Source organism: Neoarius graeffei, chromosome 13, assembly GCF_027579695.1.
Source record: "Neoarius graeffei isolate fNeoGra1 chromosome 13, fNeoGra1.pri, whole genome shotgun sequence".
In the NCBI taxonomy this organism is placed as follows: domain Eukaryota; kingdom Metazoa; phylum Chordata; class Actinopteri; order Siluriformes; family Ariidae; genus Neoarius; species Neoarius graeffei.
This window is the reverse complement of record NC_083581.1, coordinates 49,954,728-49,976,689: the sequence shown is the minus strand read 5'-3', so window position 1 is coordinate 49,976,689 and position 21,962 is coordinate 49,954,728. Positions and strand designations below refer to the sequence as shown.

Genomic DNA, 21,962 nt, shown 5'->3' with positions numbered 1-21,962 from the left:
TGTGTGTGTGTGTGTGTAATGTTGCCGTTTGAATTATGCATGTAATGATAACCTAGTCAAAAAAAAAAAAGTTTCATGATTCACTATATGGGCGGCACGGTGGTGTAGTGGTTAGCGCTGTCGCCTCACAGCAAGAAGGTTCGGGTTCGAGCCCCGTGGCCGGCAAGGGCCTTTCTGTGCGGAGTTTGCATGTTCTCCCCGTGTCCGCGTGGGTTTCCTCCGGGTGCTCCGGTTTCCCCCACAGTCCAAAGACATGCAGGTTAGGTTAACTGGTGACTCTAAATTGAGCGTAGGTGTGAATGTGAGTGTGAATGGTTGTCTGTGTCTATTGCCGCTTTTCCACTATCAACGCGGCTGAGTCGGGCTGAGCCGTGCCGTGCTGAGTTGGGCTGAGTCGAGCTGAGTGGGGCTGTTGGAGTTGCATTTCGACTACAACCGCGCTGAACCGTGCTGGCTGGAAGTGGGTGGACACATTGGGTGGAGTTAGCGAAAGTGGGTGGAAGTCACGTGATGTCGTTAGGTGGCGCAAACAGTGACATCAGTGACCTTTTAAGCGGATAATAAACAATAAACATGGAGTCGTTAGTGTTGCTGGTCTTGGTGCTGTGGCTTGTTGTCACCGACAACGCAAACAGATACTGGCAAGAGCGTATAGATGAGGCGAGGCGCATAAGGCTTCAGAAATTCTCGTAATTCGTAATTCTTCTTCTTCCGGGTTTACGGTGTTTACAGATCCCAGCGTGCTCGCGGGGCGTGTGTGGGCATGTGAGGACACTCCTCCTCACCAATCAGTGCACAGGGGAGTGTCTGCTCATGCCCCTAGCCCCACTCGGCTCGGTTTGGCTCGCTTCAGCCCTACTCCAAAACCGTGCGAGTTTTGGGTGCTAAGCAGGGCTGAAGCGAGCTGAGTCGCACCGCTCTGAGGCAGTCGAAACGCGAGCCGTGTCGGACTGAAGTGAGCTGAAAAAGGGTAGTGGAAAAGGGCCATATGTGTCAGCCCTGCGATGACCTGACGACTTGTCCAGGGTGTACCCCGCCTTTCGCCCGTAGTCAGCTGGGATAGGCTCCAGCTTGCCTGCGACCCTGTAGAACAGGATAAAGCGGCTACAGATAATGAGATGAGATTCATTATATGGCCAAAAGTATGTGGACACCTGACCGTCACACCCATATGTGCTTTTAATCCCACCCTTTGCTGTTATAATAACCTCCACTCTTCTGGGAAGGCTTTCCACTAGATTTCGGGATGTGGCTGTGGGGATTTGCTCATTCAGCCACACGAGCATTAGCGAGGTCACGCACTAATGCAGTGTAGTCACCATTTCAACTCATTTTCAAGGTTTTCAGTGGGGTTGAGGCAACCGTTCGGGGAAAGTCCAGATATGGGTGTAATGGTCAGTTGTTCACAAACTTTTGGCCAACAGTTAACATGTAATAATATAGTAGCAGTAATAGTAAGTGCAAAATCTTCCATCAACTGTGCCAGTTGTACACGTCCTTATGACTATGCACATACAGACCGGCCTGTTCTCTGTTTATTTCTTTTGTCATAATTGAATGGTTGGTATCTGTCTTAATTTATGGGTTTGTGTTGACGTACTTCCTTTATTTTTCGTGTTGTTTAATTGCTGGCAATAATATAAAACGGCTGCTTCACACACAATTTTCTTGACGGTATTTCAAGTCCCTAAACTAGTGAACTAGCATGAGGATGTGTTTTTGATAGAGACTCCAAAACTCTTCTGTAAGTAGCACTGGATAAGGGTGTCTGCTAAATGCTGTACACATAATAAAAATAAGCCATTTAAACTCTGCAGTATTTGCAGTACATAGAGTTATAAAAGAGCAGCAATCCACACAAATTATATGACTTGAAGTTGATCGAGGCAAGGTTTACATTGCTTAGACTTCTTATGCGTATATTTACACACACTCAGGAGTGAGATATGAAAGCTTTTTCTGAATTTCTGGAATTTTCCTGGATACCAAATTCCTTGTGTAAATGTTCGTCTGAGCAATTCGCAAATAAATTAATTTGTATCCAGCTTGGCCCGGTGTCCGTGTTATTCACATTGTGGTTATGACCTGAAAGAGACAGTGGCTGTGAGTTAACGTGGCACACTCAGCCAGAGGATTTTCACAGTGTGTCCCCGTGTGTAGGAATGGAGGTTGCTGTCGTATGATTTAAAGGATGTCCAGAGGGAAGGGGTTGCGAAATTTTATATGGAGTTGCAGCCAAACACCAAAGGGATGATAACGTAGCTTGATTGGGACAAAAACTTGTAATACAGTCGGAGGAAAATGTTTGTACACCCTTTGGAATTTTTTACATTTCTGCCTAAATTGGTCATAAAACATCATCTGAACTCTCCAGCAATCTTAAGAATGAACAAACAGTGTCTGCTTGAACTAAAACCACCCAAACATTTGCGTTTTATCATTTTTATTGACCATAAGATGGAATTATTCACAGGATAGGGAGGCATAAGTAAGTACACCCTTTGATTTAGTAGCTGGTTGACCCTCCTCTGGCTGCAATAACTTCAACCAGACGTTTCCTGTAGTTGCAGACTAGACGGGCACAACGATCAGGAGAAATCTTGCACCATTCCTCTTTGTAAAACTGTTGCAATTCAGCAAGATTCCTGGGATGCCTGGAATGGATGGCTTTCTTGAGGTCATGCCACAACATCTCGATTGGATTGAGGTCGGGGCTTTGACTGGGCCATTCCAGAACGTGAATTTTGTTCTTCTGAAACCATTCTAATGTCGACCTGCTTCTGTGTTCAGGGTCATTGTCCTGTTGCAGGACCCATCCTCTCTTGAGTTTCAACTTTTTGACAGATTGCCTCAGGTTTTTCTGCAAAATATCTTAATATACTTGAGAATTCATTTTCCCATTGATTATAACCAGTTGTCCAGGCCCAGAGGCAGCAAAGCACCCCCACACCATGATGCTACCGCCGCCATACTTGACGGTGGGGATGAGGTTTTGCTGATGGTGTGCTGTACCAACTTTCTTCCACACATGATGTGGTGTGTTCCCCCCCAAACAATTAAACTTTGGTTTCATCAGACCACAATATGTTTTTCCAGTGGCGCTGAGGAGCATCCAAATGCTTTTTCGCGAACTCCAAACGAGCAGAAATGTTCTTTCTGGACAGCAATGGCTTCCTCCGTGGCCTTCTCCCATGAATCCCATTCTTGTTCAGTGTCTTTCTTATAGTAGATGTGTCCACAGAGATGTCTGCATGTTTCAGTGATTTCCTCAAGTCTTCAGCGGACACTCTTGGATTCTTTTTTACCTCATTGATGATGACTCGCAGTGCCTTTGGAATGATCTTCGCAGGGCGGCCACTCCTTGGCAGAGTAACAACCGTTCCAAATTGTCTCCATTTATACACAACTTTTCTAATTGTAGACACATGAACACCAAGGGTCTTAGAGATGGTTTTGTTACCCTTTTTAGCTTTATACAAATCAATTATTTTGTGTCTTAAGTCTTCAGACAGCTCCTTTGAGCGAGGCATGATGCACAGAACATGCCTCTCATCAAAACACACCTTTTAACTGGTTTTCCAGTGGGGTGGGTAGCTTACGACACACCTCAGTGATTGGACATCAGGTTGGCTCACACCTGAGTCAAATTGTTTAATCATCTAATTAGTCTAATTAGCTCTTGGATGAGCCTTAGTTAAGGGTGTACTTACTTCTGCCTCCCTATCCTGTCAATATTTCCATCTTATGGCCAATAAAAATATAACATGTAATTGTTTGAGTGGTTTTAGTTCAAGCAGACACTGTTTGTTCATTCTTAAGATTGCTGGAGAGTTCAGGCGATGTTTTATGACCAATTTAGGCAGAAATGTAAAAAATTCCAAAGGGTGTACGAACATTTTCCTCCGACTGTAGACAGCAATGAATTTTGAAAAAGTTAGAATTTTCCTTCCTGTCTCTATAATCACATGGAGTGTAACATGTTGCACTGATGTTCAAACCACTGCTATGCAACTTTGAGGGGCTGATTAATTTCGCATTCAAATTTACTAAAATACACGCGTTCCGAGTGCATTAGACAGCTTAATTAAGCAGATATAATATTTCTCTTTCTGTCTGTGCTTGTTTTGCCTTTTTCATATTTTCATTATTGAAACGTCATAGTATTATGTCCCTGTTTTATTGAGCAGCACCAGGCAACTGTAGGTGTGTCCATGACCCAATAAACGATATGGGTATTGGAGCTGATGCTGGCCTGAAACACTGGAATGGTATTAGAATGAACAAGGTAATAAATTCTTCAAGACATAGGTATAATCTTCATTTATTGTACAGTCTAGGCTTTATTTTCAATAAAAGCACTGGGCAAGGTGTAGAGCTTTTCCCAGTGAAGTGTGGAGCTTCATTCCTGTGACTTTTCACAATGCATAAATAAATATAATGGACAAATGTCTGCATTGACCGAAGATGAGTACAAATGTGTTACTGGTGTATACAATTAAAGTTTATTAGCCCGATGAAATACACTTCACGTGACTGTACCAAAGCCCCTTTGTCTTGTCGTCTTTGATTAACATGAGCAAGCTTTGCCATTATTGCTCTAGTGGCCTTTTAACTCTATTACTTGTACAGTGTGTCATCACTTATACTTAAACACACATCAAGGGAAAATAAAGATGTTGGCCAGACAGCACATTAGCTACTTGTTGCCCTTAAGTTTTGTTGGCACCCCAACCTCATTTTCTGTTAGTGTAATAACTAACTAACTCGAATTCATATGTCTAGTGAATCCAACTTGTCTTAGTGTGTAGTATTTTTTTTTCCCCCCCAGAATAAAGCATCAGCTCCATTATCAAAAGGCAGCCAAACTCTTAGATTTGTTCACTTTTCATGTGATACTTAAAGTGGGGTTGTGACATTCCTAGTTTCAAGGTCATTTTTCATCTTGTAGATATTTATAATTCATAAACGTCGCACGCGCACACACATCTGGTACCTATACCTGCATCTAAATATTAGAAGGCATAAAAATTTGTTTTGCCTCCAGGACGTTTACTCCCACACTCCAAAGACACGCAGATTAGATTAACTGGCTACTGTGAAGTGTGTGTGTGTGTGTGTGTGTGTGTGTGTGTGTGTGAGAGAGAGAGAATGATCATTTGTCTGGTGAAGCCATGACAGGCCTCGCAAGCCAACGGTGAATGAAGCGTGCTCAAGATAGACGCAGACAGACTCGTAAAAGGCTGGCAACTGACAGGCCAATTGACGTACAGGCATCAGGGTGAGTGAGTGAGTAAGTGAGTGATCAAGATTTGCTTCTTATGAAACTTTAAAGAAAGCCTGTACTGTCAAGTGATTAAAATTAAATTAACCTCAGATTAATTGTAACGTCGACCTACATACAAACAGAACAGTGTGCTGAGTGCAGAATAGATTTCATTAAGTGAAACTGAGAACAAGAGAACGGACATATTGGAAGGCAAGACATTTAAATTAAATAATGCACTTAAAAACTCTTTGTGTAGTGGATGTGCAACCTACATTCATTCACACTGAAAAAAGAGAAAATGTGGTCATCCAGAATTAAGAAAATATGTATAGTTTGCAACTAGACCTGGCGACTTGTCCAGGGTGTACCCCGCCTTTCGCCCGTAGTCAGCTGGGATAGGCTCCAGCTTGCCTGCGACCCTGTAGAACAGGATAAAGCGGCTAGAGATAATGAGATGAGATGAGTTGTATAGTTTGCATACAAATATTTAGTTTCTCATCAAAACCGAAGTTCATTGCTTATACTAAATTTAATTTAAACATATCTAGTATCTAATTTGTAAGTAACTTGATTAAATCATGTATGGCATGAGAGTGCAGCAGGTAACATTACCGCCTCACAAAACCAGGGGACTAGGATCGGTCCTAGGAATGAAGTAGTATATGTGGATTTTGACTAGACCTGATCAAACCATGCTGGATGTACAAAAACAAGTTGTGTTAATGTAACTCAGTTCATTCATGTGGAACCAGCAGACACGTATGAAACAAGTTCATTGAATTTACTTTTCTTCCCAGTGTATATACAGTGCCAGTCAAACGTTTGGATGCACCTTCTAATTCAATGTTTTTTCTTTATTTTTATTAATTAAAAGACACTTCATGTCTTAAAGTAATGATGGATGTCATTTCTCTTTACTGAGTTGAGCGGTTCTTGGCATAATATGGATTACTACAGTTGTGGAATACAGCTATTTACCGTATTGTTATTATTTACTGTTTGATCTCAGACGCATTAAGAAGGTAATAAAGCATGCTAATTAACTTTTGACGAGACACCTGTTAATTGAAAAACAGTCCAGGTGACTACCTCATGAAGCTGGTTAAGATAATGCCAATAGTGTGCAAAGCGTCATCAAGGTAAACGCTGGCTACTTTGAAGAATCTAAAAAAATATAACCTATTTTAACACTTTTTTTTGTTTAACCTGTGATGATCTGGCAACTTGTCCAGGGTGTACCCCACCTCTCGCCCATAGTCAGCTCGGATAGGCTCCAGCTTGCCCGCAACCCTGCACAGGATAAGCGGTTACGGATAATGGATGGATGGATTTTTTTGTTTAACACATAATTCCATATATGTTCCGTATGTTATTTCATAGTTTTGATGTCTTCAGTATTGTTCTACAATGGAGAAAACAGTCAAAATACAGAAAAACCTATGAATGAGTAAACGTGTCCAAACTTACGACTGGTACTGTACATACATTAAATGTCTAACATGGTTCAAACATGGCCTTGTTGATAATTGCTTGTAGACGCATCCACATTCAGAATCAAAAACACAGGCAGACTGAAGTCAAAACAATACAACTTGGGACCAGATCTGGAAATAATATGAGAAAGGTGGAAACTAGGTAACCTGGGAATAGAACGCTATGGAAAATCAAGATACATGGCTTAGAAAGTGTCTATAAATATACGACGCGGACCAGTGAGTCTCTCACAAGCTTAGAAAGCACAGTGAAATAAGTGACAAGGTGTGTGTATGAAGTGTGTGAGTGTGATCAGATGGAAGCTGGAGCAGTACAGAGTAAAAACAGAAAGCTAACAGGAATATTTTGACGATCCCTTAGCTATCTAGAACAAAATGAAGGAACAGATATGCTGTATGTTAAAAAAGAAGCATCGCTAGTGTTGTTGGCCATATATAAGTATTTTATTATTTAGTAGTAATTCAGTGGTGCTGAAAGTTCCAAAATATCTTAATTTCCCAAGGCCAAGGTCTCTTAACTGCCTGTTAGTGATCATTAGAGCTGGTAGCGTCTCTGTGCGCATATATATACAGTATATAGGTAGGTGTATGTACCCGCTTTGCCAAGATTTGGAAAAAAACCCAAACTCTCACGCTCAGCTGAGAGGAAATTGATCTGGATGGCCAGGAACAGTCTAGGTATCACCAAGGCATAGGTCTGCCATTAACTGGAAGCCCCTAGAACAGCAGGTCACTGTCTGTAGTAAAGCGAGTTTTACACTGCCATGAACTGAGAGGCTGCCGTCCAAAAAAGAAGCCCTTGCTCCAAAATCAACACTCTGAAACTTGACTAAAATTTGCAGTGGAACTCCTGGACGGAAAAAAAAGCCTTCTGTCCATGTAATTGAGTTATTTGGCCACAATGGCCAGAGGTACAGTATGTTTGGAGAAACAAAGGAGAGGCATTCAACCCCAAGAACACTGTACCAACTATTAAGCATTGGCTGGAATAATGAAGGAGGAGGACTACCTCAGAATTCATAATGATTGAAACTTGGATGCAGTTGGGTTTTCCAACATGACAGATACCCCTTTTCCACCAAATCAGTTCCAGGGCTGGTTCGGGGCCAGTGCTGGTGCTGGTTCACAACTCGTTCAACTTGCGAGCCAGCTGAGAACCAGTTTGCTTTTCCATAGCTCGCGGTGCTAAGCGGAGCCACGTCATTACGTCACTGTATACGTCAGTTACGTCGCTGTATATGTCAGTTACAGCGCTACGTTTACATAAACCTTGGCGCAAATATCGAAGCAAAAACAACACGGAAGAAGTAGCAGCGGCAACAACAACAATAATAATGGATGACTTCGCGTTTGTACAGCTGCTGCTTCTCGTCGCTTAAAAATGGCGACCTTTCGCGGTCTTGTTATTGTTGTTGGTCTTAACAACTTCGCCCCCCTGCTGACGTAAGCGGTTCTTTCCTTTGGCCCAGCAGAGAGTTGGTGCTAGCCTGGAACCAGTTTTTTCTGGCCCCAGAGCCAGTTCTTTGTCAGTGGAAACAGAAAACCCGGTTCCAAACTAAGCACTGGCCCCGAACCAGCCCTGGAACTGCTTTGGTGGAAAAGGGGCAAATGACTCCAAACATACCAAAGCTGTTTATAGAATGGATAAAGCAGGCTAACATGAAGCTTTTGAAATGGCCTTCCCAAAATCCTGACCTCAACCCGATTGAAAATATACGGACTGTGCTTAAAAGAGGGGTCTGTGCCAGGAAATGAAGAAAAAAAATTAATATAACTCTTCCAATTCTGTCAAGAAGAGTGGTCAAATATCTGACCAAAATTCTGCCAGAAGCTTGTTGATGGCTACCAGAAACATCTGGTCAAGCTGAAACTTGCTAATGGACATTTCATCAAATATTAGGTGTGCTGTATGTATAATTTTGACACTGTTTTGATTTCAGAAAATCCGAAATAAATTAAAACTTGTGAACCAAATTCTTTTTTTTTTCCATGAAAGATGAATGTTGTACAATCATTCTTCCCCAGAAAATTAACGGTTCAAAGAAATTGGTGAAAGCCCGGTATTGCCATGACATTCATATCCCTGAGTGTTTGTAAACTTTGGACCTCAACAATAAAGATAAACGTATTTTTAAAAATTTAGCAGTCCTCTTGTAAGACAAGAGCACCACACATTTGTGTGGCTGTAAACTTCACAATTAACAGAATGAAAGTGTGCCAGTGTTCTGTGTCTTTAGCTACACTTATAGCTATAGCCTACTATTTGGCTGTAAACTTGAAAGAATCATTTCATAACCAATTATCTCATCTCACATCTCATTATCTGTAGCCGCTTTATCCTGTTCTACAGGGTCGCAGGCAAGCTGGAGCCTATCCCAGCTGACTACGGGCGAAAGGCGGGGTACACCCTGGACAGTCGCCAGGTCATCACAGGGCTGACACATAGACACAGACAACCATTCACACTCACATTCACACCTACGGTCAATTTAGAGCCACCAGTTAACCTAACCTGCATGTCTTTGGACTGTGGGGGAAACCGGAGCACCCGGAGGAAACTCACGCGGACACGGGGAGAACATGCAAACTCCACACAGAAAGGCCCTCGCCGGCCACGGGGCTCGAACCCGGACCTTCTTGCTGTGAGGCGACAGCGCTAACCACTACACCACCGTGCTGCCATAACCAATTATTTGTGTCAAAATTGTATGTTAATTTTTTTTCCAATAAACTATTGAGGCTGTCATAGCCAACAAGTCTACAATAAAAAAAACAAATTGCCAATCAAGTAAATGTTTCTAAATTGCATACAATTAAAAAACAGCATGCAGAAAACTGACTGCACTGAACATTTGAAAACAGTGTTAGACGTTTCTTGGCATTGCCTATTTCTGAGGCTGCTATCCATTTCTTTGAAAGTTTTTCTATTTTCTTTGTCCTGCACCTCATATGTTAACATTCTTTTGTCTTAAACAAAAATATCAAGAATTATTCTATCCACAGTCACTGGATATGAGCAATCATGTGCTCTGATTGGCTACTCTACTATTAAGGTGCCAGCTCATATACCATGAGTAGAGAAAAACAAAATGGCGGCGCATGTTGCTGAACCAACCAAGGATGAAATAGAGTCTACTTGAAAACCCCAAAAAATACAAAAAAGCAACAAAATATGGAATAAGTGTTTTGATGAAAATGTATCTTGATGAGAATGTATCTCCTTTTTCTTCTTTTTTTTTTTTTTCAAGAATTATCATCACATTTTTCACAAATTGCTACTGTCATTTGCTGGTTTGTTTACATTCTAAGCAAAAATGATTTTGTCAGACAGTTTGTATAAAATTTTTATTTATCGAATTTGTTACAAGTAGGGATGTCCCGATCCGATCACGTGATCGGAAATCGGGCCCGATCACGTGGTTTCAGACTCGATCGGAATCGGGCATTACCTCCCGATCAGGGATCGGATATATATCTATATAATCTATTCTCATTTTTAACACATCAATAGCTATGCGTTGGCACAGAGTGAGACCAGACCTCTTGTCTCAACACAGCAACATCAACGCGTGCAGCATGACATCACTTTGTAGCAGAGACGCTATTGGTTATTGGCTGCCTGTTGCCGGCGAAGTTGAACACGGAAGCAGTTCGAAGCGGAAAGCAAAGCATGTCTGCGGTGTGGCAGTATTTCAAAGTTGATGACAACATTGCCATAGCAAACTGTGAAATATGTAAAGCTGGAATTTCAAGGGGTGGACAGGAAAGGGCCGCATTTAATACAACAAACCTGACACGGCACCTGAAAAACAAACACCCGACACAATACAGCGAGTTTTTCGTGCTGTTGCAAACGTGTTGGATGACAAAAACAGGCTCAAACCTGAAAGGGTAGAAATGCTTGTTTTCATCAAGAAAAACGTTCATTTCCTTAATTGAAATTACTGTATACCACTGTGAGATGCGTTCTTAAAAGCAAATTACTGGCACTATGGCAGTTTTATTTATTTTTTTTATTTGTTTACATTCCTGCCAGGTATTTTAAGGTTATGTTTTTAATTTATGTTATTTATTGTTCAAACTACCTCACGTAAGTGCTCTGTTTGCTAACGGAGTTGTTGGATGTTAAAATAAGGTGTTAAATAAAAAAAAATGAGGAACATCCTGGATCCGTTTCTTTCCTCGTCTTTATTTTTTATGGATTATAAGAAGTATCGGATCGGGACTCGGTATCGGCAGATACTCAAAATCAAATGATCGGTATCGGATCGGAGGGCAAAAAAACCTGATCGGGACATCCCTAGTTACAAGTAAAAATGCTCTGTTTCTCAAAATCCAGTGAATGGATAGAATAAAACAGTTATTCCACTCAATCTCATTGTGCATGGCTTATAGCTAACTTGGTGTTACGCACCTCGTCAGATATCAGCTCATGTACGACTCGATTTCATGGAATAACTGTTAAATATTACATTAGGCTTATAATAGTAATCACATAAAGCAATTTTTAAATAAAAATAAATTAACCTCTGAGAACTGATTTTAATAATGGGTTTAAAATATTCAGAAAATCACCTAACATAATTTCATTAACTACTGAACGTTTAGACACATCCCCTTTTCATAACCTTTAAACCATCAAAATAAAAAAGACATTACATATGATTCATAAACGGCAAATCTGAAGAAAGGAAATTCGTCACTAACAAATCTTTTGGACTAGTTACTCTGTGCTCAGTTATAATAGTACAGTGATTCACATGATTTGCAGATAGAGATTTAAGGCTGTTAAGACATTTTTTGAATGAATGCCTGAATTCTTGAAAATCCTCGATGGGCCCATAAGAAGAGGCAGCACACAGGTATAAAGCTTACAGGACTGTTCTGTTGGAGCTTTTCCCCAAGATTTATCTTTTATGCAGGTTTATAGTTATAGTTCAGTCTCTCTACAAGTGCTAATGATTGCAGATGATAAACCACATACACTCTTTACTTCTTAAATGTATTCTTTGACAAAGGGAGATCCTGCCTGCATGTCCTCTGTTTCCACAGGATATACTGTAACTTATCCTGTGCCCTGCTTTGGTCATCTCTTTTTCCTTCTAAGCCCTTTATCGCCATCACCGAATAAAGGGCATTAAAGGGCCTTTTTTTTAATCTCTCTTTCCTATCTGCTATTAGTTACTCTAGCTGCGTGCCAGCACCCATCTCATCTCATTATCTGTAGCCGCTTTATCCTGTTCTACAGGGTCGCAGGCAAGCTGGAGCCTATCCCAGCTGACTACGGGCGAAAGGCGGGGTACACCCTGGACAAGTCGCCAGGTCATCACAGGGCTGACACATAGACACAGACAACCATTCACACCTACAGTCAATTTAGAGTCACCAGTTAACCTAACCTGCGTGTCTTTGGACTGTGGGGGAAACCGGAGCACCCGGAGGAAACCCACGCGGACACGGGGAGAACATGCAAACTCCGCACAGAAAGGCCCTCGCCAGCCACAGGACTCGAACCCAGACCTTCTTGCTGTGAGGCGACAGCGCTAACCACGACACCACCGTGCCGCCACCAGCACCCATATAATTGCAAACATCTGCATCAGGCAGCTGGTTGCTAGCTCTAGCTGTCTACTTCTTCAATCTTACATGCTGGGGATCCTCTTTCTCTGGCTTAAATTTTCCTGCTGGTCCTTGTTTGTTTTAATAACTGTGGTTGGTGCTTCAAATAAGTTGTATACATTCATGTTGCTTGAGAAACCCTTTGGCTATACAGTTGACCTCGGCAACCCTGGCACAGTTGATTAATAGCCTCTTTGGCCTGTTCAGTGAGTCCAATTTCTGCTCTTGTAGTGGTCTAAAAGTTATGGGGGGGCTCTTTTTTTTTTTTCTTTTTAAATTTTTTTAACTTCTATGCTCCCTCTAGCTCTGCCTCGAGCCTGTCTCTGTTCAGGTGGTGATGCCATTTTTCATATTGACACATCAGACTAAATTCTACATTTATAGCTCTAGCTGTTCTCCTAAGAATACTTCAGACAAAGTACTGAAAACAGTGTAATTACTTAGTACATGTGCATTCCTTGTAGTTGAACAACTAATTTGTGAGGTGATACTGAATCTACATTTTTAATAATCTGTTTGTTTTTGCAGCATGATATTTTCAGATACACGTGACTTTATTCCACTGTATAGACATTAATTACAGTAAATTTAAAAATCTGGAGCGTTCATCATCTACGTCTACAACAGGTACAGGTAAAAGTGCAGTAAAGACCACTAAACCAGACATGTGTTTTATTCCTTCTCTAGAAAACCTCGTCTGAACTCACAGCTCGTGGCGCAACAAGTAGCGCAGCAGTACGCCACCCCTCCACCAGCTAAGAAAGACAGGAGGGAGCGCACAGAGCGAGACGACCACTACGACATAGACAATTCAGACTCAGACAGGCCAAGTGTAGACAACTCAGACTCGGACAGACTGGGCCCAGACAGCAGTCACTTGGACAGAGGACACACACACAAGGACAGGAAACAGGAACGCATTGGATTGGACAAACATCAGCTAGTGCAAACATCAGTGGAAAGGAGGCCTGAGAGAGCAGGTCTAAACCAGGAACTACACAGAGAACTTCTGGATAAGGTTCATTCACACAGGCCCCACATGGAAAAAGACCATCATACAGGAGCATCTGGGACACAAGCAGCTGAGAAGGAGGACGTGAAGAAAAGCAAAGTAGAGAAGGCAATGGTGGACAAGCATAAAGAGAGGGAAAAGATGCCTGGTTCCAACAAAAAGCCCACTGCGAAGAAGATGAAGTAAGTGGCGTCTTGCAAGACTTACAAATCTAGCCTGAGCAAAACTTGTTTTATAAAATGTAAAAATACAGACTTTCCACTCAGCCAAATTAGTTTCCATAAGACCGGCAGAAATTTAATGTTTGCCTTTTTTTTTATAGCATTTTGTCTTCAGTAACTATTTTTCCTTTAAACTATGTCCTTCCTTTGGGGTATGAGGTTGCACACGTAAATTCCTTTGTCAGTTATCACTGTGGACAAAAACTAAGCGCTTTCAGCACAGGATATAGAGTTAGTGACCTGCATAAAATGTACGAGAAGATAAAAGAAATTATAGTTCCGCACAATGAAGGTCATGAAAAGATTCAGAAGTCTGGAAGAGAAAGAGGATGTCTGGACATAACTCCCCACTGCACAGGAAGGAGAATATAAAAGGAGGCCACAGATCTGACTTCGGAATTACACAACTTGGTTGATTTCTTCAGGCTGTGAAGTTTCAAAATCCGTATTATACAGTGTAACACCGCAGCTGTTTGGAAATATTTCATGAAAGAGGTCTGACATCAGAGCAAGACACAAAATGCAGCTAGGTCATTTACCAGTATCACGCAAGCCTCCATCATAGCCTCCAGATTTGAAACTGTGAACTGGATGAAAAAGGGCATTCTACATGCCCAAACATAGAAATGTAAAGGATTTTGCATATGCAGGAGTTGTCAAAGCAGTGTCAGGGCTATAACTTTTGGTGCCATAGGCAAGCTTGAATCCCCAACCCTGGTTTGCCAGTGCACTGTCAATCCCCAGTCTCCACCCCCAAAGCTCTATAACAACGTCCAGTGATAGTGACAGCATTTCTAAATTATGTTTTTGTATCACATAACAATCTGATCCGTCATTGACTCCTAATCCTCTGATCATTTAGTCATCAGAATAATTATTTTTAAAAAGTGTTCAAACACTAAGGTGCCTGTTATATTATCGATCATGCTTTTGTGCTAAGTCTAGTACTGCATCATGTTATCTTTATTAACTGGACTCTCCCATGATGTACCTGCACTTCAAAATATGTGCACAGCCAAACTGCACCCAGTTGAAGTATGGACTCTGTGTAAATCTGGTCCACTAGAACATTAAGCATTCTACCAAAAAAAAAAATCAGTTTAAAACAATACAGCATCCCCACATGTGTGAGCTCTAAATAGTACTCATTGTATGTTGTTCATTATTTTTCACTTATTTTTATAAAGGGTACCAATAATTCTAGAGTTGAATTTATAACCTAAGTAAGTGTGTGTGTGTGTGTGTGTGTGTGGGGGGGGGGGGGGGTTATTGGGTCTAGTATCATTCAAAACAAGACTTGTTTGAACCTTAAACCATTTTTTTTGGGGGGGCGGGGGCTGTTTTGGGTTTTTTTCCCCACTAATTCAGACTGTCTTCTTGTTCTCAGACCCAAGATCCTTAATAAAGGTCCTCCTAGTGAAAGAAGCAGCATGAAATCTGGCAAATCGGCCACTAAAAGCAACAAATCAATTATTTCAAGGTAGGTTTATCACAATTATACTTGTCTTTTTAGCACTATTGCTTATGATGCAGGGCGATTACCTGTAGTGTGTCTGCTGTTCCCAGGATCAGCTCCAAATCCACAGTGACCCTGATCAAGATAAAGCAGCTACTGAAGATGAATGAATACTGCTATCACTATTCTGTATTATGAAAATGCATCATTTATTGCTAATCAGCATTCCAGTTCTGTAACTGGAAATTATAATTGAATAAAAACCGTTACATACTGAAATCTAGAACAGAACTACAGTAGTCCACGGCTGGCACTGAGTTAACATGGATAACATTTTATGTTATGCTCCCTAGAAATAAAATTAGCAATGTATGTTATCTCTTCCCAAATTCATGGTTACGTAACCTCTCACCTTAATAACACCACAAATCCTGATGGGTAAGGATGCCACTGGTCTGTTTAAAAGATTCAAGTCATTAGTTTTCTTTTGTTACAGACATGTAAAAGTTTTTTCCTTTACCTGACATGTTTTGATGGTGTAACTTCCGTCTTCATCAGAGGGTCACCCGGTTGTTGGTGTGTGACGTGCTTTTGTAATCAGCTGATGTTACAGAGGTGTGACCTCCCTGTCAACATTTAGCATACGAAAAAAGGAACATAAAAAGGAATGTGAAAAAGAAACAGAACAGAGACAAACAAGAGCAAAAAAAGATAAAGCCACGCAAGAGAACCTCAAATCAGCAATAACAGACCACTGCAGAAGGGAAAATCATATAATGGACTGGGACAATGCTCAAATCATACAACAAGAGAACAACAGATTCCACAGTTGGATTAAGGAGTCAGTAGAAATCAGAAAGCGTAGCCCAAGAACAATAAACAGGGATGAGGGGGCATACATGCTCTCCCACACCTGGAGCGCCGTCCTGAGGGGGCAACACTGACAGCGGGAGGTGTGACCGACCTGTCAATGTTGACAGGGAGGTCACACCTCCGTAACATCAGCTGATTACAAAAGCACGTCACACACCAACATCCGGGTGACCCTCTGATGAAGACGGAAGTTACACCGTCGAAACGTGTCAGGTAAAGGAAAAAACTTTTACATGTCTGTAACAAAAGAAAACTAATGACTTGATTTAATAAGAAGACATAATGAACGTGACACATCTGTTTAAAAGATTGTTCCTGTCGGTTTTAGCCCACTCTTCCACTGGACCCACAATTCAGCTAGTACTCATAAGGCCTATACTGATTTAACCTCCTGTTCCAAATAAATGAATAAAGTTTTTGGAATTGAAGTCCAGTGAGTTTTGCTGGCCATTCAGTGTGTCCCGGTGATCTGTCATGTTTATCCAGTAAGTCGTGCTGAGATTTGGTCCTGTACACCCTACAGTTCATCCTGGAACATGGGCGTGTCAGTCTTGTGAGGTGATCTCAGTGTCTGACCAACAACTACTGATCTGGTTTTACACGTCGCTATATTTGTCCAAATGTGCAACATACTGACATTGTATATTACTCTATCCACATTCACGGGATATGAGCAGTCGATGCTCTCTGATTGGCTACTCTACTACTAGGCCATCAGCTCATATACCGTGCGTAGAGAAAAACAAAATGGCAGAGTGCGTCAAGTCAGATATAACACTTTTTATCAAGTATTTAAAAGAAACAGAAATAGCTAAAAGAATATAGTTTGGAGTCCCCCCCCAATAGTTCCTGTTCCACACTCCAGCCCAGTTGGTGGCAGTAATGCACCTTTAAATTGGTTCGCCAACTGCTAAAAAAAAAAACCTGAAGAAGGAGGAAATGGTGAGGCGTGTTGCTGAACCAGCCGAGGATGGAAAAAAAACTCTACTTGAAAACAAAACCCCCCAAAAATACAAAAAAAAAAAGCAATAAAATATGGAATAAAAGTATTTGACGGTAAGAACTTTTTTTCCCCTCAAGAATTATCGCATTTGTAACAAATTACTACCGTCATTTTGCCGGTTTGTTTACATTCTAAGCAGAAACTATTTTATCGGATATTTTGTACAAAGTTTTTATTTATCGAATTTGCTAAAAATAAAAATGCTCTGTTTCTCAAAATCCAGTGAATGTGGATATAATAAAACACTTATTTCACTCAATCTCATTGTACATGGCTTCTAGCTAACTTGGTGCTACGTGCCTCATTGGCTATCAGCAAATGTACGACCTGATTTCGTGGAATAACTGTTAAATGTGTCACTGCTGTTTTGTTGAGGGAGCTTTTTGTCTGAATGTTAGTCACGCATTATGTGCTCAAATATAATGTCAAACAGATTATCTCAGGACATATCCAGTTTGTCGTTTGAACGCTTGCCTGGGAAGCACAAAGAGGTGTTGCCGTCACTTAGAATTTTACACCTGCCTGTTTCATGTACTTCAGATTGAAATCCACTGAAAGGACAAGTTGCCATTTTCCACATATTGGACTTTGTACACGTTGTACTGTAATTGTATATAGCTATGGCATCCCTTGATCACTGCTGTGGTGACCCATGGGAGGATCCTTCAGACAAAAACCATAGTGGTAAACTAAGCAAATTATGTCTTAGTGGTTGCAATAGTGTGTTCAACCAGCATCAGTTCAAATATTACCTGATGCTGGAAACTACCTCACAGTAATGCATAAAGAAGTAATCTAGCTTCCAGTGTATAATTTTGAGCCTTTGCTCTTCTGTCTTGCTGCAGGCCTAAACTGAAGAACATAGACCGAAGCTCAGCTCAGCAGTTGGCCATAACAGTCGGCAACGTTACGGTCATCATCACAGACTTTAAGGAGAAGACACGCTCCTCTTCAACCTCCTCATCCACTGCCACTTCCAGCAGCGGCAGCTCCGAACAGCAGCATCTGAGCTCCAGTTCGGAGAGTACAGACAGGGGGTCGTCCCGTGCCTCTACCCCACGCAGAGACCTTACTTCTGGACATAATGAGCTCCTTTGAGGCAGCTGGAAGTCAGGAATCCTCAAACACATTGATAATGCACAGATAGAACCTTTACACTTTAAAAGGATGAAGGATCATTATCATGCATGGGCACCGTTTCCATCTTGATATTTTATGGCAAGGTGTGCCGTGTGTTTCAATACTGTTTTTCTCGCACCCACTTCAACTCCCCACACAAATCACACGTGTGTATCACCTGCATCTCATGAGTGACCACTTGGTGTACAAGAGGAAGAGGATGTAGCACATTTTGGGAAAAGCTACGCTATATGGCCAAAAATTTATGGACATGTGACCATCACACCCATATGTGGTTCTTCCCCAAACTGTTGCCACAATGTTGGAAGAACACAATTCTATAGGTTGTCTGCATGCTGTAGCATTACCATTTCCCTTCACTGGAACTAACGGGCACAAACATGTTCCAGCATGACAATGCACCTGTGCACAAAGCAGTCCATGAAGATATGGTTTGCTAAGGTTGGAGTGGAAGAACTCTGGTGGCCTGCTCAGAGCCTTGACCTCAACCCTGCTTGAACACCTTTTGAGGTGAACTGGAACGCTGACTGAACCCAAGCTTCCTCATCCGCGTTAGTGCCTGAACTCGTTAATACTTTTGTGGCTGAATGAGCAAATCCCCACATTCATGCTTCAAAATCTAGTGGAAGTCCTTCCCAGAAGAATAGAGGTTATTATGGCCACAGAGGGGGACTAAATCTGGAATGGGATGTTCAACAAGTACATATGATTGTGATGGTCAGGTGTCCATATATCTTTGGCCATATAGTGCATTTCCTTGATTTGTAACAGTGTATTTCCATAGAACTCTGTACAGTCGTATAGTCATACATTCTAGCAAGTTAGCCAAAAGTGTGCTCAATTTAATGTAACTGTTATGTGCATATTTTTGCTGTTTTGAAAAGGAAATTGTATTAGATCTCTTGAAGTCTACAGTAAGGTTGACTGGATTCCTGAAGCCTTTAAGGAGTCAAAGAGTCTTTTATAATATTGCCCTGAGCCAATACGGTACTGGAACAGCCTTTGACATGGTGACAGGGATTTTTAGATTTAAAAACAGTATTGAAATGCATGGATGGCTTTCACACTATTTCCCAGAGAGAACTTTAGGATCAAATGTTGTGGAGTCAGCATTTTTAAGTGGTAGAAATCGCAACCCTCTGTATGTTTTGAGACTTAGATCTCCAGTTTACATAATTGTTCTCTGTTATGAAAATGGCCTGTATGATTCTCTGACTATCCCCATACCATAGTCTGACACTGTACCTGTCAGATGGTGTCACAGTTGTGAGAAAAACATGTAGTACCTTCCAGAGAAAAATGTGTACTTTTTGATTTGTTAAATTAATAACTGTATTTATAAACTGTGATGAGAACAAATAATCTAGTAGATGGCTGAACTGGAACTGCAAACACGAACATAATAAAAGACTGTTGTTCTAGGTGCTAAAATACATTTAATAAAGGTAATGGATGGATTGGAAATCACCAATGGATAATTTGAAACATGATTATGAGCATTTCAAGAATAATGTTCAATGAAATCTATTCAGTAAAGGCCATTTTTATATTGATAGATGTTCTGTATTGTCAGTCTATCATTGATCAAAACCCATATGATCTGTTTGAGAACCATTCTTGTAAATGCTACTGCTAAATGTTACCAAGCTTTTTATTTGCCACAAGGACACATTTCTTCTATTAAGTCGCTGTAAGGCAAGTAAGCAGCAAAACTTCATCCAATTCATGACTGCCTCAAAGCATTATAAAACTGTTGATGTGATCTTTATAGATGAAATGTCTTTAATTAGTGTATTTATTTTGTGCAAGCAATTCTGTTCTTGTGTATGATCAGTAACCTTAATTTACTATGTAAAGATGGTTACATATAAGGAATACTTGTCATAATATAGATTAACACTATGTTTATCTGTGGTGTATTGAGTATTTGGCACAGTTTCTTATTTTGGCATCTTATTCCAGTTGTTGTCTGTTAAAACAGCAGATATTGCATACACTGTTTCTCCAAATTCGGCTTGCTTTTTTTCTTCTTCTTTTATTTCTTTTTTCTTTTAATCTGCTCAGTCTGAAGTAAATACTGCTTGGCGAATTCTGCTTGTAGCATAGCTTTCATTTCAAATAAAGTAACTGCATTTGTTTATTCTTGTGTCTGTCTTTCTTGAACACACGACAATCACGTTTATATTTCGTCATTCATTAGGCACTGTTATTCAGGATAACTTATAAAATGTGGCCTTTAAAGTGCCCGAAAACAAAACATCTAGGGAATCTGCAAGGATTTATAACATGAAAGACAAATGCTAGATTGTACAACTGCTAGTGTTATCAGTGGTGGCCAAAAAAATTTAGAATCAAGTGTGTAAATAATAATACAATAAATTATTAAAAAAAAAAAATGGGTAGTACTATAAGCAATCAATGCAAGGTGAGTATAGAGAAAATAAGGCCTTGTGTCTGTGAAGGTTCTCAGTCATCCAGGTCCTGCCTATCCACCTACAAACTCTATCAATACACAAACTCAGGAATGTTAAATGTACCTTAGTCGAAGGTTTGTTGAGATTATTTTAGACAGATCTCACATTGGTGGCCTCCACTTGCTGTCTTTAGACCAAAAAAACAAAAGCATTCTTTGATTAAATGAAAATGTGACAGAAAAGCAAAGTGAAAAATACAATAAAAGAAAATGATAGTGGGGGGACAAAGTGTCTAGTTTAAATGCCGACACAGGCAAGATACTACTGGCAAATGATTCAATAACAGGAGTTATGTCAACAGGACCTATGTCCTCTGATGACATCTGTGATGGACTTGATGCCATTTCTTTTTCTGCCCCGGTGATGCCAAGCAGTATGAGGACTTTGCAAATAAGCGTTCAGCAAAGTCCCTACAACCTACCTTTAATGGCTCACAAGAAGCCTGCCATCTGTTCCTTTGCCACTCTTCCAGGAGCTCCTGATATTTGTTGAGCTTCTTCTTATTTGCCCCATCAATGTGATTTTTCCTGGGTAGCTCTGTCATTGGCAGTTGTTTTCAGACCTCTGATAGAATAAACATGTCAGGCTGCTGAGATTTTGGTGTACAACCCAAAATGTGAAAAAGTTGGAATGGTATGGAAAATGCAAATAGAAAAGAAAACAGTCATTTCTAAATTTACTTTGACTGGTGTTTCATTGCAGACAGTATGAACCCAATATATTTCATGTTTTGTCTGGTCAACTTCATTTAATTTGTTAATATACATCTATTCCTGTGTTTCGGGCCTACAAGACATTCCAAAAAAGTTGGAATGGGGCAATTTAAGGCCAGTAATGAGGTAAAACAATTAAATAATGATGTGATTTGAAACAGGTGATGCCAACAGGAGATTGTAATCATGATTTGGTACAAAATCGGTAACCAGGAAAGGCCTCGTCTTTGCGGAGCAAAGATGAGCTGAGGCTCTCCAGTTTGTCAACAAATGTGCGAGAAAATTATTGAAATGTTTAAAAACAATTTCACCCTCGACGTGATTTGGATATTTTCCCCTCTATGGTACGTAATATCATTAAATGATTCAAGGAATATGGAAGACTTTCTGTGTGTAAAGGGCAAGTGCTCAAGCCTAAGCTGAACACCTGTGATCTCCGATCCCTCAGATGGCAGTGTATCAAGAATCATCATTCATCTATAGTTGCTATAACCACATGGGCTCAGGATTACTTTGGCAAACCTTTGTCGATCACTACAGAGTTACATCCACAAATACCAGTTAAAACTTTACTGTGCAAAAAGGAAGCCTTAGGTTAACTGTGTCCAGAAGCGCCTTCAACTGGACCATCACACAGTGGAAATGTGTATTGTGGTAAGATGAATCAGTATTCCAGTCTTTTTTGGAAGAAA

General features: G+C 40.7%; 1 protein-coding gene across 4 annotated transcripts in view; it reads left to right on the top strand.

The window, feature by feature from the left end:
• The window catches only part of rybpa (RING1 and YY1 binding protein a), a 28,020-nt gene extending 7,828 nt beyond the window's left edge, over positions 1-20,192 (top strand). For 2 of the 4 annotated variants that reach the window (XM_060937966.1, XM_060937965.1), the window contains exons 2-4: positions 13,066-13,572; positions 14,999-15,091; positions 17,789-20,192. In XM_060937966.1, the coding sequence (XP_060793949.1) occupies positions 13,066-13,572; positions 14,999-15,091; positions 17,789-18,041 (853 nt within the window). In that variant the 3' untranslated portion in view covers positions 18,042-20,192. Of the gene's footprint in view, positions 1-13,065; positions 13,573-14,998; positions 15,092-15,177; positions 15,526-17,788 lie in introns of those variants that run through there. The other 2 variants (XM_060937964.1, XM_060937967.1) reach the window with 2 other exon arrangements.
• Positions 20,193-21,962: the final 1,770 nt, after the last annotated feature.